This window comes from Falco cherrug, chromosome 14 (genome assembly GCF_023634085.1).
Source record: "Falco cherrug isolate bFalChe1 chromosome 14, bFalChe1.pri, whole genome shotgun sequence".
In the NCBI taxonomy this organism is placed as follows: Eukaryota; Metazoa; Chordata; class Aves; order Falconiformes; family Falconidae; genus Falco; species Falco cherrug.
Window position 1 is genome coordinate 20,719,624 of NC_073710.1, and position 13,700 is coordinate 20,733,323.

The 13,700-nt window shown below is 48.4% G+C and overlaps 1 protein-coding gene across 1 annotated transcript in view; it reads right to left on the reverse strand.

Annotated features, from left to right (window-relative positions):
• Window positions 1-6,274: 6,274 nt before the first annotated feature.
• The window catches only part of SLC7A5 (solute carrier family 7 member 5), a 40,885-nt gene continuing 33,459 nt past the window's right edge, over window positions 6,275-13,700 (reverse strand). Inside the window, exon 10 of the mRNA XM_005432310.4 lies at window positions 6,275-12,532. Within this exon, the coding sequence (XP_005432367.3) occupies window positions 12,477-12,532 (56 nt within the window). The 3' untranslated portion in view covers window positions 6,275-12,476. The remainder of the gene's footprint in view (window positions 12,533-13,700) is intronic.

Here is a 13,700-nt window from a genome sequence, read left to right on the forward strand (position 1 = left end):
TTGCAGGCCCAAATGTGTTTTGCATATTCTTTATCACACACAGACTTGCAGAGTGTTAGTCCCTATCGAATGAGCAGGAGCTTCACCACCTGCCCTTCTCCTGGCAGAGGTAACTCATGCCCTCCAGACATTGGGTGTTTTTTTTTAAACTGATCCAGTATCTTTGCAGCACCACTGCTTTCAGATACAACATGCACTGGCACCTCTATGAGCTCGTTACACCACAAAACCTCGTGAATACCTGAAATGCCTGGACCTGGTTTATGAGTTCTGCAAAGCCAAAGGCTAAGAGGGACGAGCTCTCCTGCCTTTGCAACACACAGCGGTTACACAAGGCAAGGAGCTGCACAGGGAGAGGGATGAGCCCATGCTTTTCCTAGGCAAGTCAGAGCAGAAATGACCTCACTGAAATCTCAAGCCAGGCTCCTGGAGACATTGACCAAACCAGCCAGAAAACTGGTCCAAAGTGGAGAACACACTCATGTTCCCACCATGCAGTTACACTTTTAGGGTTTGTACAGGCATATTGCCACATCCTTAGAGTTTGCTTATGGCACTTAGGGTGCACAAAGCTCTGTGCCTTTTATTGTTATTACTCATTTTTGTGATAATATTATTGACTGCTCTGGAGGCTACAAGATTCATAGCTTGATGCTGTTACAGACAGTACCTCATTTTCAGAAGTCTGGAGAGGTCTTTGATGATACCCTACTCAAAACTTGCTTTTAATTGTGCAGAGAGCCTGGCATGATGCATAGGCAGGGCACAATAAAGGCAAAGACCTTCTACTGGTCTGCTCAGAGGCAGACATGCACAAATACATCCCACTGAGACTCTTTGTGACCTGTGCGTGTCCTTGCCACTGCTGGCAATGTGGTCTAGCTCTGAAGGACACAGTGACAAGTGATGGCAACCCACGCAGGGAAGCTGGGGGAGTGGGATAGGATCCTCAAGATGGATCATTTCAGTGCTTATTGCTCTGGCTGCAAAGAGGAGGCAAGGGATCGGTTCCAAAAGGAGGTGTTGAAAAGAGCTCTTAATACAAAAGAAGAATTATTTTTCTTACATAATCTGTCATCCTGCCTGTTTCCGTTGTCTCAGACAGTGTCCCTCACCCCGGCATCCTTCCCCTGCTCAGTGCCCTGCCAGCTCCATCCAAACTGAGCTGCCGCTTGACTCTTTGCTGGCCAGCACTGCTGGCCACAGCTCTCAGTGCACACAGTGGGTAACTGGATTGTGCTGAAAGCACTTTCAGCTCACCCAGATCTGGGGACAAGATCTCCAAGGCATGTATTTAACAAGACTAAGGCAATAGGTACACTCTTTGCTCCAGCAAACCTTGACTGCAAGCTGACTTTCAGGGACAGGGTGCTGGCAGAGCTCTTCATATGAACACGAGGTGCCTTGCCCAGTGACCCCAGAAGGACAGCATCTGAAGGACAAGTTAGTTAAATCAGGCAAGAGAAGCTCAGGCAAGAAGAATTGACATTTCTTAGTTGCCTGGTCTCTAATTTGATGTAAGGGTTCAAATGTGGATTTATCTTTTGTATTGTGTAGCTTGGATGAAGACCAGGGGAATTGCCAGCACTTATTGCCCCACCTGATTCAGACAGAGCTTTTAATCTGCTCTCCGCAGGTGGGCAAGATCATTCAGAGCTGGGGAAGCTGAGGCACAGCCGGGCACAATGGTGGTTGGCTGGAGGAGAGCCCAGACTTCCAGGTCCCCCCCAACCACACCACCGTCTCTGGTGCCACCCATCCCCAGCGCGGCGGATGGCAGTCCAAGATAGGCAGAAAACTTGCATGTGCAGTAACTACACAGGGAGGATAAAACCGTATAGATATCTGTAAAAAATAATCCCTCTGTTATCAAGGTCTGGTAATCAGGAGGTTGGGGGTACACTTTCGTTAACACCCACTCTTCTATACCACTTCAGTGCCACTGAGCTCTGACACCTGAAATAGGTCTCCAGCAAAACCAGGGCAGAGTGGCATGTTCTGCAGAGGCACCTTTATTTCATGGCTTTTGTGCAACAGGTGAAACATTAACAACTCCTTTTGAAAAGAACAAAGACTTCCAAGTGGAACTTCCATTGCCTCAATATTAAGGGGACAATTTTGTTGTCAGGTGTGTTTTGCTGCAAGGAAGTCTGTTGACATTGATTCTCCTTTTATTAATTTTCCTCATACCTGTATCTTGGTTTTGGTGTATTAATTTATCTGCCTCTGAGGATCCCTTTATTAGTTCTATACACAATTCCTTGTCAGCTCCTTGCTTTCATTTGTTTGCACCCTTGAAGCAGTTCCCAGCCCATGTCATACCCCACCCTTAATGGCTTCTTCCCAACCCAAACATATTTAATGCCTTTCATCTTTCGCACAAATTTTCAAATAAACAATGGTTTTATTGCTTCTTGCTGGGCTTGCCTCCAGTTTGCAGAAGTATTTCTACCTGCTGCTCCAGGGGCTCACCCTTCTTTGGTGGCAGACCCCTGTGCCTCTCTCCGTGCTACTCAAACACACAGGCACTCCTGGGTTTGGGGAGAAAAATGTCATGTTTTTGGTTTAAGGGTGGAAAACCATCAGTCTCGCTGCCTGTGTGTCCTCCAGAAGGGCTGCATTCCCACGCTTGCTCCCTCCCATCACCACTGCAACCTCCAAAAGACCAGCAGCCACAAGGCCAAAGCTGGGGACAGCCGTCTAGACAGCTCAGTGCTGCCTGGGGACCGTGCTGGGTCCATGTGTGGTCCCCATGCAGTGTGTCCTTCCCAGGCAAAGCCCAGCATGAAGTTTCCTCTACCACCATGGGGCTTCCCTTGCCGCCGCTGATCTATCGAAGTTCACCCTCCAGAGATGGAGGCATGGCTGCCACAGTGGCACCAAAGGAAAGGACAGCTGGGGGGGAGCCAAGAGTCAACACATGGCCAAAGAACCATGTCTCCAGCAGCCATCAGTAGTGATCTTTTAGGGAAAACTCCTATGAAACATAAGGTCTGATCCCTTCCCGACTTTGTCCTTCCAGCCTCAGACTCACAAAGACAGTGCTCCTTGAGGCAGAGGCTGCACCAAGGCTCCTGCAGTTAATAACAAACCCTTTCATCTGAGCCCTTTTTGAACTTTAATGCACACAGAAAAGTCTCAACTACATCCCCTGACACCGAGCGCATGATTAATGCTGCTGTGTGCAAAAAAACACTTCCTGCCTTTGTTTCGGGCCATCCGCCTGAGAGCTTGCCCCGTGCTTGCGCAACAGTGAGTGCAAGTCATCTCCCGCTCTCCCTCGTGCAGCCCCAGACCCCAGCAGGGTGACCGGGCTGGCTCAGCACTCAGGACAGGCACACAGAGCAACATTACATAGCATCCTTGGAGCCTTTCATTCTCACTTCCTAACTTGATATTTGATGAGCCTGGAAAATGCTCATTCTCCAGGAGGTTTTGCCCATCTCCCTTTCTAGATCATGTGTGCTGAACTGGCCTGAACCAAGAGAAGATCCATAGGCAAGCTCTGCAGACCACCTCCCTCCATTATGAACTACTTTCAGCAGTGTTCTCTCCCTCCCAAACAATTATGATCAAGATTAATTCCTTCTTTCAGACCCCGTGGGAAGCTCAGTGAGACCTGAGCCTGCTGAAAACCCAAGGATACAAGGGGCTGGAAGCGCGGTGGTCTGCTGAGGACTGACCTCCCTGTATGAAAGCTGCGTGCTTCTCCTCAGGATGCTCTTCTCCATCTCTCTGCTCACTGTATCCTCTACACTGGCTTCTTGCAACCGGTCTGGGCTGCTCCTGGACCCCGTACCTGTACTGGCATCATGTTTGCCACCTCCCATACCAGGGGCATTGCTGCCGCGTTGGGCAGTGGGTTGCACATGCCTGCTGGTAGCACTTAACCTGATCTGGGACCCTTTGCAGGTCTCGAGGGCCTCTGAATCCCACAGCTGGAGCTTTGCTCTGAAACACGATGCTGGAGGAATTCCTTGGGCTTGCTCCCTGTAAGAAAGGCTCCAGTACGGGAACTTCTCCAAGCAAGCCTGTAGCAAACACAGATGCAAATAACTCATTTTGTTTCTGTGCTACTGCCTTATCTGTCTGTTAAAGCGCTTTGCAGCACAGCACGGGGCCCACTTGTGTCTCTGGCAGGCTTCCTGCAGGCGTCACGGCCCTTCTTCTGCTGCTGCTGTCAGCGTCCCAATTGTGAATGTACTGTTGACTTGTCGTATTGAGGTTTTATATTTAATTTGCCAGAGTTTATTCTCTCCTCTGTTTTCCTTCTTTGGCCACAACTGTCACTTTTTGAATGATCTGTTTTACATGGCTGATAGCACAGGCTATTCTGCTGTTTAGCCATGCTGGCTTTTAGAGATGTTTTTCTTAGATTACTCTAATTCCTCCACTAAGAGCCTTTAATGCCATATTGGAAAGCCTCTGTGCCCCTTGGTGCACACATTATCCTTGAAACTGCGTTCTCCTTTCTGCATCTTTGACTTTGTCCTTTGTATATACATGTATCTATTTAAAGTTAAACGTTACTGTGGTAGTAGAGTTCAGTTTTGCGAGGACGTTGGGCTTGAGCATATAATACTGCAGATTCTCTCTTCCAGCGTTACTTTCTGAAACAGCCACAATGCTTGAGAGTAAATCAAGAATTGCCTTTTTCTTGTGAGTTCTCTCGTTGTTCAAGACATCGGTTGCCTGTTGCACCTAAAATTCACTAAGAAATTTGTCTATAATATCTATTCAGCCTATGTAGGCATCACTGAAGTCTCACTTTACTACTGGGTTTTCTTTGCAGCCTTTCAGAGCTCCATTAGCATTTCATACCCATTTCTTCCTCTAGTAGGGGTGTGTGTGTGTGTCCAAAGAATGGCCTGAGCACTGTCCCCTCCTTTAGGAAGGGAAACTTCTGAGCTTTGCAAGTCTGCAAGCAACCCTCATGCCTCCACCTTTCTGGTATGCCTGAGCCAGGACCCCTGCAGACCCAGTCAGCCCTGAATTGGTCAGGCAATTGGACTAGGTGATCATTGTAGGTCTCTTCCCACTGAAATATCCTCTTCTTTTGCATGGAAGGACATGGGCAAGAGGGATGGCAGCAGAGGATCCCCTTATAAAGTTTGATGCCTTCCTGCTTGATAGACAGGTTCCTGTGTAAACCTCATTAAGTTCAACAAGGCAGAGTGCAGGGTCTGGCACATGGGTTGGGGCAATCTCAGGCATAAATACAGGCTGGATTGAGAGCAGCCCTGAGGAGAAGAACTTGGGAGTTTTGGTGGATGAGAAGCTCAACACGACCCGGTAATGTGTGTTTGCAGCCCAGAAAGTGAACTGTGCCCTGGGCTGCATCCCAAGCAGCAGGGCCAGCGGGTCGAGGGAGGGCATTGTCCCCCTCTGCTCTGCTGACACCCCCTCCCCACAGTGCTGTGTCCAGCTCTGGGGCCCCCAACATCAGAAGGACATGGAGCTGTTGGAGCGAGCTCAGGGGAGGCCACGAAGATGATCCGAGGGCTGGAGCACCGCTCCCCTGGAGACGGGCTGGGAGAGCTGGGCTGGTTCAGCCCGGCAAGAGGAGGCTCCGGGGAGACCTTAGAGCAGCTTCCAGCACCTACAGGGGCCGCCAGGAAACCTGGGGAGGGGCTTTGTACAAGGGCCTGTGGTGACAGGACAAGGGGGGTGGCTTTGAGCTGGAAGAGGGTGGATTTAGATTAGAGATGAGGAAGAAATTCTTCCCCGTGAGGGCAGCGAGGTGCTGGCCCAGGCTGCCCGGAGCAGCTGTGGGTGCCCCATCCCTGGCAGTGTCCCAGGCCAGGCTGGACGGGGCTGGGGGCAGCCTGGGCTATGGCAGGTGTCCCTGCCCGTGGTGGGGGGGTGGAACTGGGGGGGCTTTAGGGTCCCTTCCAACCCAAACCATTCGGTCATTCTATGATGTCTTTTGGCTAGTGGCTTTTCAGCAGCATGAGCAGTGTCTCCATCATGTAACCATGCAGATACACGCTGAGAATTGGGACATTCATGTTCTGCTCCCACCTCTCGCCCAAAGCTCATCCATTTTCCCACTCCCTTAGTCTTAACACATACAAACCTAGAAATGGTAACTAGAATTTTAAAAAGGAGGATGGTGACAGAGGAACAGATGCTGTCGTCACTCAGCTGTGCTTCTAGACCCATCTGCAAGAGAAACACTTGGAATCCCAGGGCTCAGATGCTGGTGGATCTGGGATAAACAAGGCAACCTTTTGCAAAAGACAAGTTTTAGAGGCAAAGACCAGCAACAAGAAAGTTGTAATTCAGCTTTCTTTGTTAAAAAAAAAAAACAAAACAATGACCCAAAACATAGAACAACCCAAACATTTAACAGATTTGTTAAACACAGACATAAAAGAATCAAGAAATACTAGAAAAAATCCATTGCAGGAGACATCTTGTTTTACAAGGCAATTTGATTAAGTTACTACTGGCTGACCAGCACTCAGTCAGTCGTGGAATAGCTGTGTTGACAGGAACACAAACATTGTAAATAGACAGCGCTTACTGTAGAAGTATTAAGACTAAAAGATATTTACCCCTTAAAATAAATAGTCATCTACAGCAACATTTAAATTAGTAAAATATTTTTAAAGCAATCAAATATAACAAAATTGTAAATCAGATCTAGATTTTCTTCTGTATGTTAAGATCTTTTTTTTTCTGTGTTTTTAAAAAACCAACAAAAATACAAACTTTAGAAGAACGGTATCTCTGACGCGTCAGATTATTCACTACAAGTGAATTTCACCCTCTTTATGTTCTGCGGGCCAGTGCAAGGTCTGGGTACCACTTGAAATTCTCCTTTTGCATGGATTTAGGTGGGACACAGACCTCACCCTGTCCTCTGAACAGATAAGGACTTTTTCCCTACATGTGATATTCATCCCAGCGCAGGAGATGCAGCCAGGCCCTGCAGTGCCACGTCCCGCTGGCTGGGATGCAGGAGAGCATCCGAGTGCTTACAGAGCCCCTGCGCAGAGATGAACATCACCCAACGGGAACAATTTAGATGTAGATATAAAGTCTCTTTTAGGCCATTTAAAAATTAATTCAATATTTAAAAAAATAATTTTTTTTCTCATTAACACTTCAACAGCTGGAGGAAGCAACACCCCTTCTCACGCAAGGAACAGGGGGCTAAAAGCAAAGAAATAATCCTCTGGACATTGGTTCCTTAGGGGGGACCTAACCCGAGCCACATTTCCTACTACTACATCTTGTGGGTGAGAGCATCTGCACCAAACGGGGAGCTCTTCGTTCCACCAAGCCCAGAGCATCCCACGCACACACGCACCCCCCCCACACCCCACCTACTAGTTCCAGTTTGGACCATGTAAACTGGGAAGAAACTTGTCAAGTACGGGCAAAACCAGCATAAGGCTGGCGGGCTGTAACTCCTCAAGAAGCTACCAGAAATGGAGAGCCCTTTGAGCATCCCTCGGTGCCAAGGTCTCAAGGGATGCCCCAGCCTGGGCAAGGTCCCCAGCGGAGGCACGGGAGCAGATTCCCATCGCCGCAGGAAGTCGGCTGCTGTGCTCCCTGGTCAGCAGCCAGGCACCGCCGGCTCCAGCCGCGCTGGCCCGGCCCACAGCTGGAGATGCTCGCCAGGCTCCCAGGGCCAGCACAAAGCTGTGATTCAGTACACAGGGCTCTGCCGAGGTTGCGACACTGGCCAGCAGACCTCAGCATGAGCCCTGCAGGGGAACCAGAGCCATCCCACCCCTGGGCTGCCCTTTCCCAAGCTCCAGTAGGAAGCTTTGTTCCAGCCCTTTCTCAATAGCCAACGTTGCCTTCCCCTTTGATGTCACTAGAAATGGAGTTGTGCAACGGGTTGATGAAAAAGCTGGCATCCCACAAGAATAGCCCCAAACAGCCAGAGTGTTGTGTAATGACATTTGGTCATTTCCTTTTTTTCTTTTTTTTATTTTTATTTTTTATTAAAGCCCAAGGACACTGCAGTCTCAGCTGAAGGCACGGGTACCTTTCCAGACTGAGTGGAAGCCTTCCCTGTGATTTCCCACAGCTGGACCAGGACTCTGTCACTGCAAACACCTCCCCATGTTGGGAAGCGGCAGCCACGGCAAAGACCTCTGCTGCAAAACCACTGCCCCTCACGGGCTCCGCTCCTGGGCAGACCCACAGCGGAGGAGCCCAATTTATTGTCCTGCCTGAGCCACCCACAGGGAGAGGGCTCGGAGGACAACAAAGCCACTTATTACAAACCTCAATCCAGTTGAAGGGTCGTTAAAGTTTGTTCAACAGTGACAGAGTCCCTTTGAACTTAGTATCCACAGAGGGTGCCATTAAAAACAAAAGCGTGTTTACCAGAACATGGTATCCGAGATGGAAAACACTGCAAATACTGCAGGAAGTTTAAAAAAAAATAATAATACATTCTACCCAAGATGACCTAAATCCCCCCGACTTTTGGCCAGGAGATTTTGCAGGGCTGAGCGGGGCTGGTTCCCCTCTCAGTCAGGAAGGTTTCTTGTTCAGAAAGAGGAACCCAATGGGTAAGGAAGTGCCCGGCCCCCAGCTCCTGCACACCCCTGCCCTACTGTTGAGCAACCCCTGCAGGATGCTATTCCGTGCACACCCCAACCACCAACTGCCTGGGAGTCTGAACACTTAAAAACAAGCTAAGAGTAGCAATAATTGAAAGGGGGGTTTAGTACAAGGACCGAGGGGCTACTGCAGCACTGCCATTGCTTGCAGAAATACATAGCCTTGGCTCCACAGTTGGACCTGATGATCTTAAAGGTCTCTTCCAATCTAAACAATTCCATGATTCCACTGACATGACCACTCCAGCTATCTTTGCCATATGAAATAGATTCACATGGAACATCCTTTAACTGTAGCTACTGTTTAGGAAAATAAACTCACGGTCACTGTGGTTCTATGTATCCTTTGCGGCAAGGGTTTATCTCCCTTGCTGGCTTGCAACAGATGTGACTGATCACAGGCTCAAAAGAGCACAAGCAGAGAAACAACAGAAAAAAATCCCACATCCAGTGCTGGGAAAGATAAGAAATTTTCTGTGAAGTCTCTGTTGCTCATTTCACCCTCTGTGACATGTGTCATTCCACATTTCAGGAAATCAAGCAGCAAGGAAGTCTTCATGGGGATGTATTCTGTCTCTCTTGCCATACCAAAATCCAGCTGAACACGGCATGCCCCTGAGGGCAGGAGACACTCCTGTCTGCTGATCTGTGTTACAAGCTGTCACACTGGACAGCAGATGCTGTTAGCATCAGTTTCACCCACTCGAGAAATTATTTTATTGTGTTTTCTTTATAAAATGAAATTCAGTTTTACCCCCTTACTCTTTATCTCCCTAGCCTCCAGGAAAAAAACAACCCAACCTCTTACAGCCGTATCACCAAGCACTAGTGGTGCTGGGGAACTATTGGGGTCAATGAATCAGGGATAAAAGAAGTCAGGTTTTTGAAAGGTCAGCATTGAGATGTGAGCTGTTCAACATTTTTGTCATTCTGTGCTGGTACCTGGTTCAGTTTCTTCCTGTAGCTCTATTGCCAGGGAGATGCTGGCAAGATCACCATGAAACATATGGTATCAATGCCAGAGCCAGCAGGTTAGTACAAGAGAAAGATCTTCAGCAGCAAGTGAAAAATCATGAATATTCATAAAGAGCCAGCAAGCGAGTTAAGGATTTAATTAAGATTGGTTAATTAATAAAAAAATATTTCTCAGTGTGACATCTCCTTGTCAAAACCAGTGTGAAAAGGTTCACCAAGAGGATATAATGTAGTGATGGTCTTCATCACTGATGAAACTCGTTTAAAGATGTGTCCAAACCAAGTAACCCCACGCCTCTGGGAGATTTGGACCCATTTCTGAGCGCTCTGTGGATGGGACTTGAGTGCTAATTTATGTTGGACTGAGGTGGATGAGAGCTAAAATCCCTTTCCTTTGCATCACAAATAATTCTGCTGGTATCTGCTAGCACTGAGTCCCTCCACTGAACCCAGGCCCTGCAGGAAGCTGGCTCTGAGACCGCTACAGCCAAAAAAGCTGCAGACCAAGTGGAAGGTGACAGACTGAGGTTCTCGCTCCATGACACAGGTCCAGCATAAGCAGCAATTTCCCATCACTACCCTGCCAAAACATCTCAGCCTTCAGCTGGACGAGGATTCCAAAAATTGAGTTTAGGTTTTATGGTTCATGACCTTATTTATGCAAACGCCTCTCCGCAGGCACTGGATCGGAGATGCTCCAATTCATTGCACGTAGGTCCCTGAACAGCCAGGCACTGGCCATAAACTTTGGGTTCTTCTGCACTGTAGGTACACCCAAACCAGCTGCAACTCTCCACAGGTTAACTTAGCTCCTGGAAAGCTCAACGCTAAAACACATGAAGTGGCACCTGAGCTGGCCTGGGTATCTCTACATGGTGCTGCCATTGAATAAGCAACCTGACAGCAAAGTTTTTCAGCGTGATGATTGTCTCGCCCGTTCCTCCTGCACTGCCTCAAAGTAAAGACGCGTGGCTGATGAAGCAATAGCAAAAAGCTGCACATAGATACTCGCTGACATAGGCACGGTCATTGTCACACACACTTGAACAGAAGCTGCCACCTGCTAGAACACACACTTTTTTTTTTTGCTAAGGAACTTCTTACAAGGACAAAGCATGAGCTAGTACCATTGGTGTCCTTAATGCCTCTTCATCCAAAATAACTCTATGCTACAAGGAGAAAGCATTAGCTTTTGGAGGATCCCGGCTTCCAAATGGCTTAGGTTACAAAAATAATGAGGAGAAAAAGTAGTTCAACAACCCATTTGCACAAAGCACAAGCACAAAGATCTGTAGCAGAGACTGAAGCAGCTCCCTTATGGGGAAAAAGATGCTTTTGATTTCCAACTATCACCTTGAGCGCAGAGGCGTAATAAGCAAATTGTTCAAGAACTGCAGTTTTGCTGAAAAGGTGATGCTTTTGACCAAATGAAGCAACGTGTTCCTAAGAGGACAGTTTTGGCTACTCGGGAACTAGAGAGATTTGGGGTGGGGTCAGGGGATGGGACTGCACCACCCACAACAGCAAAACAAGATTTCACATGCGGATTGTGGGTTTTATGCTCAGAGACCACTCCCTGAATGGGAGGGTGTTGGTGGGGGCATCTCACCAAGCCAAATGCTGCAGTTCCGAGGCCCCCAGGCCCTATTTCTTAGAGCCAAACAGACCATCTACAGCAGCCCAAGATTAAAGCCAGGCTCCAGCCGTTCTGGGGACATCTGCCCTTTTCTGTGCCCCCAGATCCAGCTGGTCCCATCTCCACTGCACGTTCTAGAAGAGACACAGCATAACGGAGGGAATGGCAACAGGCAATGCACAGACAGACCCCAGGGAATGAGCTAAGGGAATCCCACTCTTATTTTCTCTTTGCAAATGGTTCAGGGGAAAACACGAATCACACTGCAGGCAATGAACAGGGCCATTCGGAGAGCATGGTGTTGCTCATCCCATGCTGGACGATAGCTTATCTGCGGAAAAACATGGAGTGAGCAAGCCAAGGACTTGGCCTTCTGATAATTGCAATTTCCTGGGTTTATCAGGAGGAACTCCACCCTCAGGCCTGCACCTGCCCCAGTGCTAATTCACAGGGCCATGGGATGGACGTTTGGTGAAAAGCATCCCAGAGGACCGGCTCAGTAGCAGGGAGATGGCTTGGATCTGAGAGTTTAAAGCCAGACAGTGGCAGGGGACCCTGAGTGCTCTAGTCAGGAACGCAATGAAAGTCAGATGAGGCCTCCCCACATCATTTGTCTGACACTGACACTGCTCTGCCTTGTCTCACCTAAGTCACTCCAGTGGACACAGTCAAAGCATCCAGCAGCATGTATTTTGGTATGAGTTTGTGTGTGTGTGAGCACATGAGCCATCTTCAGCCAACCTTTGCTTCCCAACCACCCTCCCTTGACTAGGTAAGGCAGGAGGGCCAGGCTCAGAACCACCCTGCAGCTCTGTGACAGTCCCAGCCCCAGGCACGTTTGTAAGGCTGAAAACACTCAAACCAGGCTTGCAAGCAGATCTGCCATCATCTGAGGGATCCCAGACCCAAGCCCAGTAAGCCTACATGGAACTGAAGTACAGCTCTCGGTATCACACACACACAGAGATGCTGATCGGACTCGCTGCTGCCGGGCAGGCAGGACCCCTTTGAAGCTGCCAGCAGGAATTCCTCCTTCTGACCCACGTTCGTACCAAGAACTTCTCATCTCAGGGCTGCTCATCTGCCAGGCTAAAGGGTGGTGATGGAGGGGCTGGAGGAGGCAAGGCAGAGCTGGGGGCGTGCTGTCAGACACGAAGAGCTCCAACGGGCTGCTCCAGTGCCTAGGTTTCGTTTACGAGGGATCAGAAGCATTTTCTCCTTGTGTTGTCTTAAAATAATATTGTGCGTTTCCTCGAGCTGAATGTCTCTGCTTTTCCTGCTTATGATTCTTGTGGAACCACTTCCATCAGCTTCTGGCACAGGACTGTTGCAGAGACTGCGGGGAAGAAAGCAAAGTACAGGTCAGAAATCGCACGCAGGGGCCCAACATGTATCTTGGTCTTGGTTCATGATGCTCTGCCTCTGAAAGGCTGACCCATTTGCCTCCCCACCGTGATTCTGAGCAAGATTAGTCCAAATACAATTTAAGACTTGAAAGCAAATAAGCCATGGGCTACTCTCTATTCATGCCCAGAACCTCAATGTGTAACACTGGGAGCTTTGCTCCTGCAGCAAGGATGCAGTACTGCCCCAAGAGAGCCTCTGGTCCCTCCCGACAGCAGTTTCTAATTGTGTGGTGATAGGGTAACTATCTTTAAATGCCATAACTACAAGCAGACAAAACTGACTCAGGCACAACAGCACAAAAGGGCATAGAAAATATAAAAAGCTGATGCTTTTACTTCCAATTTTGGAGACCTCGGCTCTATGTGCACATAGCTTCCTTAAAGGCTCAAGTACCCAGGGCAAAACCTGGGCAGAAAACCTGCCAGAAGGCAGAGGCCACTGCCCTGCACAGAGCAGGTGAGGAGTAAAGGAAGCATTTCAAATGCAAGTTTGCACAGGAAAGGTGCTAAACTGAAGTAACTTTATTTTTCCACCCATTAGTTCTGGTAGCTGGTATCCAAACACACCTGTGCTTTCTGCTGCTTCGCTGTGTGTTTGGAGATCACGAGATAGCCTTGCCAGGTAAAGCTAGCACTAATTCTAAATACACGCAAAGTCAAACCCAGATCAGTTGGAGGTGATCAAATTACCTGCAATATATTAATATATATGTGTTTAAAGTTCATATGTTTCTAACTGGACATTTGCAGGATCATCATTCCCGCAAAATGTTCCCAGAATATTTTCTATATTCTCCTTAAAGCTTTTGATGGTGGTAAACAATCAATATGGTAATTTGCCACCCAAGCACTGCAAAAATGGCTTTTCCAGGAACTGAGCCTAATACTCAGAATGAAAAAGTGAGTGTGTGAGAGAGGGAGAGAGAGAGATGGGGGGGAAAGAATAACAAGTGCTGCTGAGCACTGTTGAAAGCCTTTTTCTTCTTCATAAAAAGCATCCAGCTAAGGCTGGGCATTTCTACTTGTCTGCTTTTCTAGGTCAGCCTGCTGTATGAGAGCTAGGAGGCAGATGGTAGAGTTTAGTTACTTGGACAACAC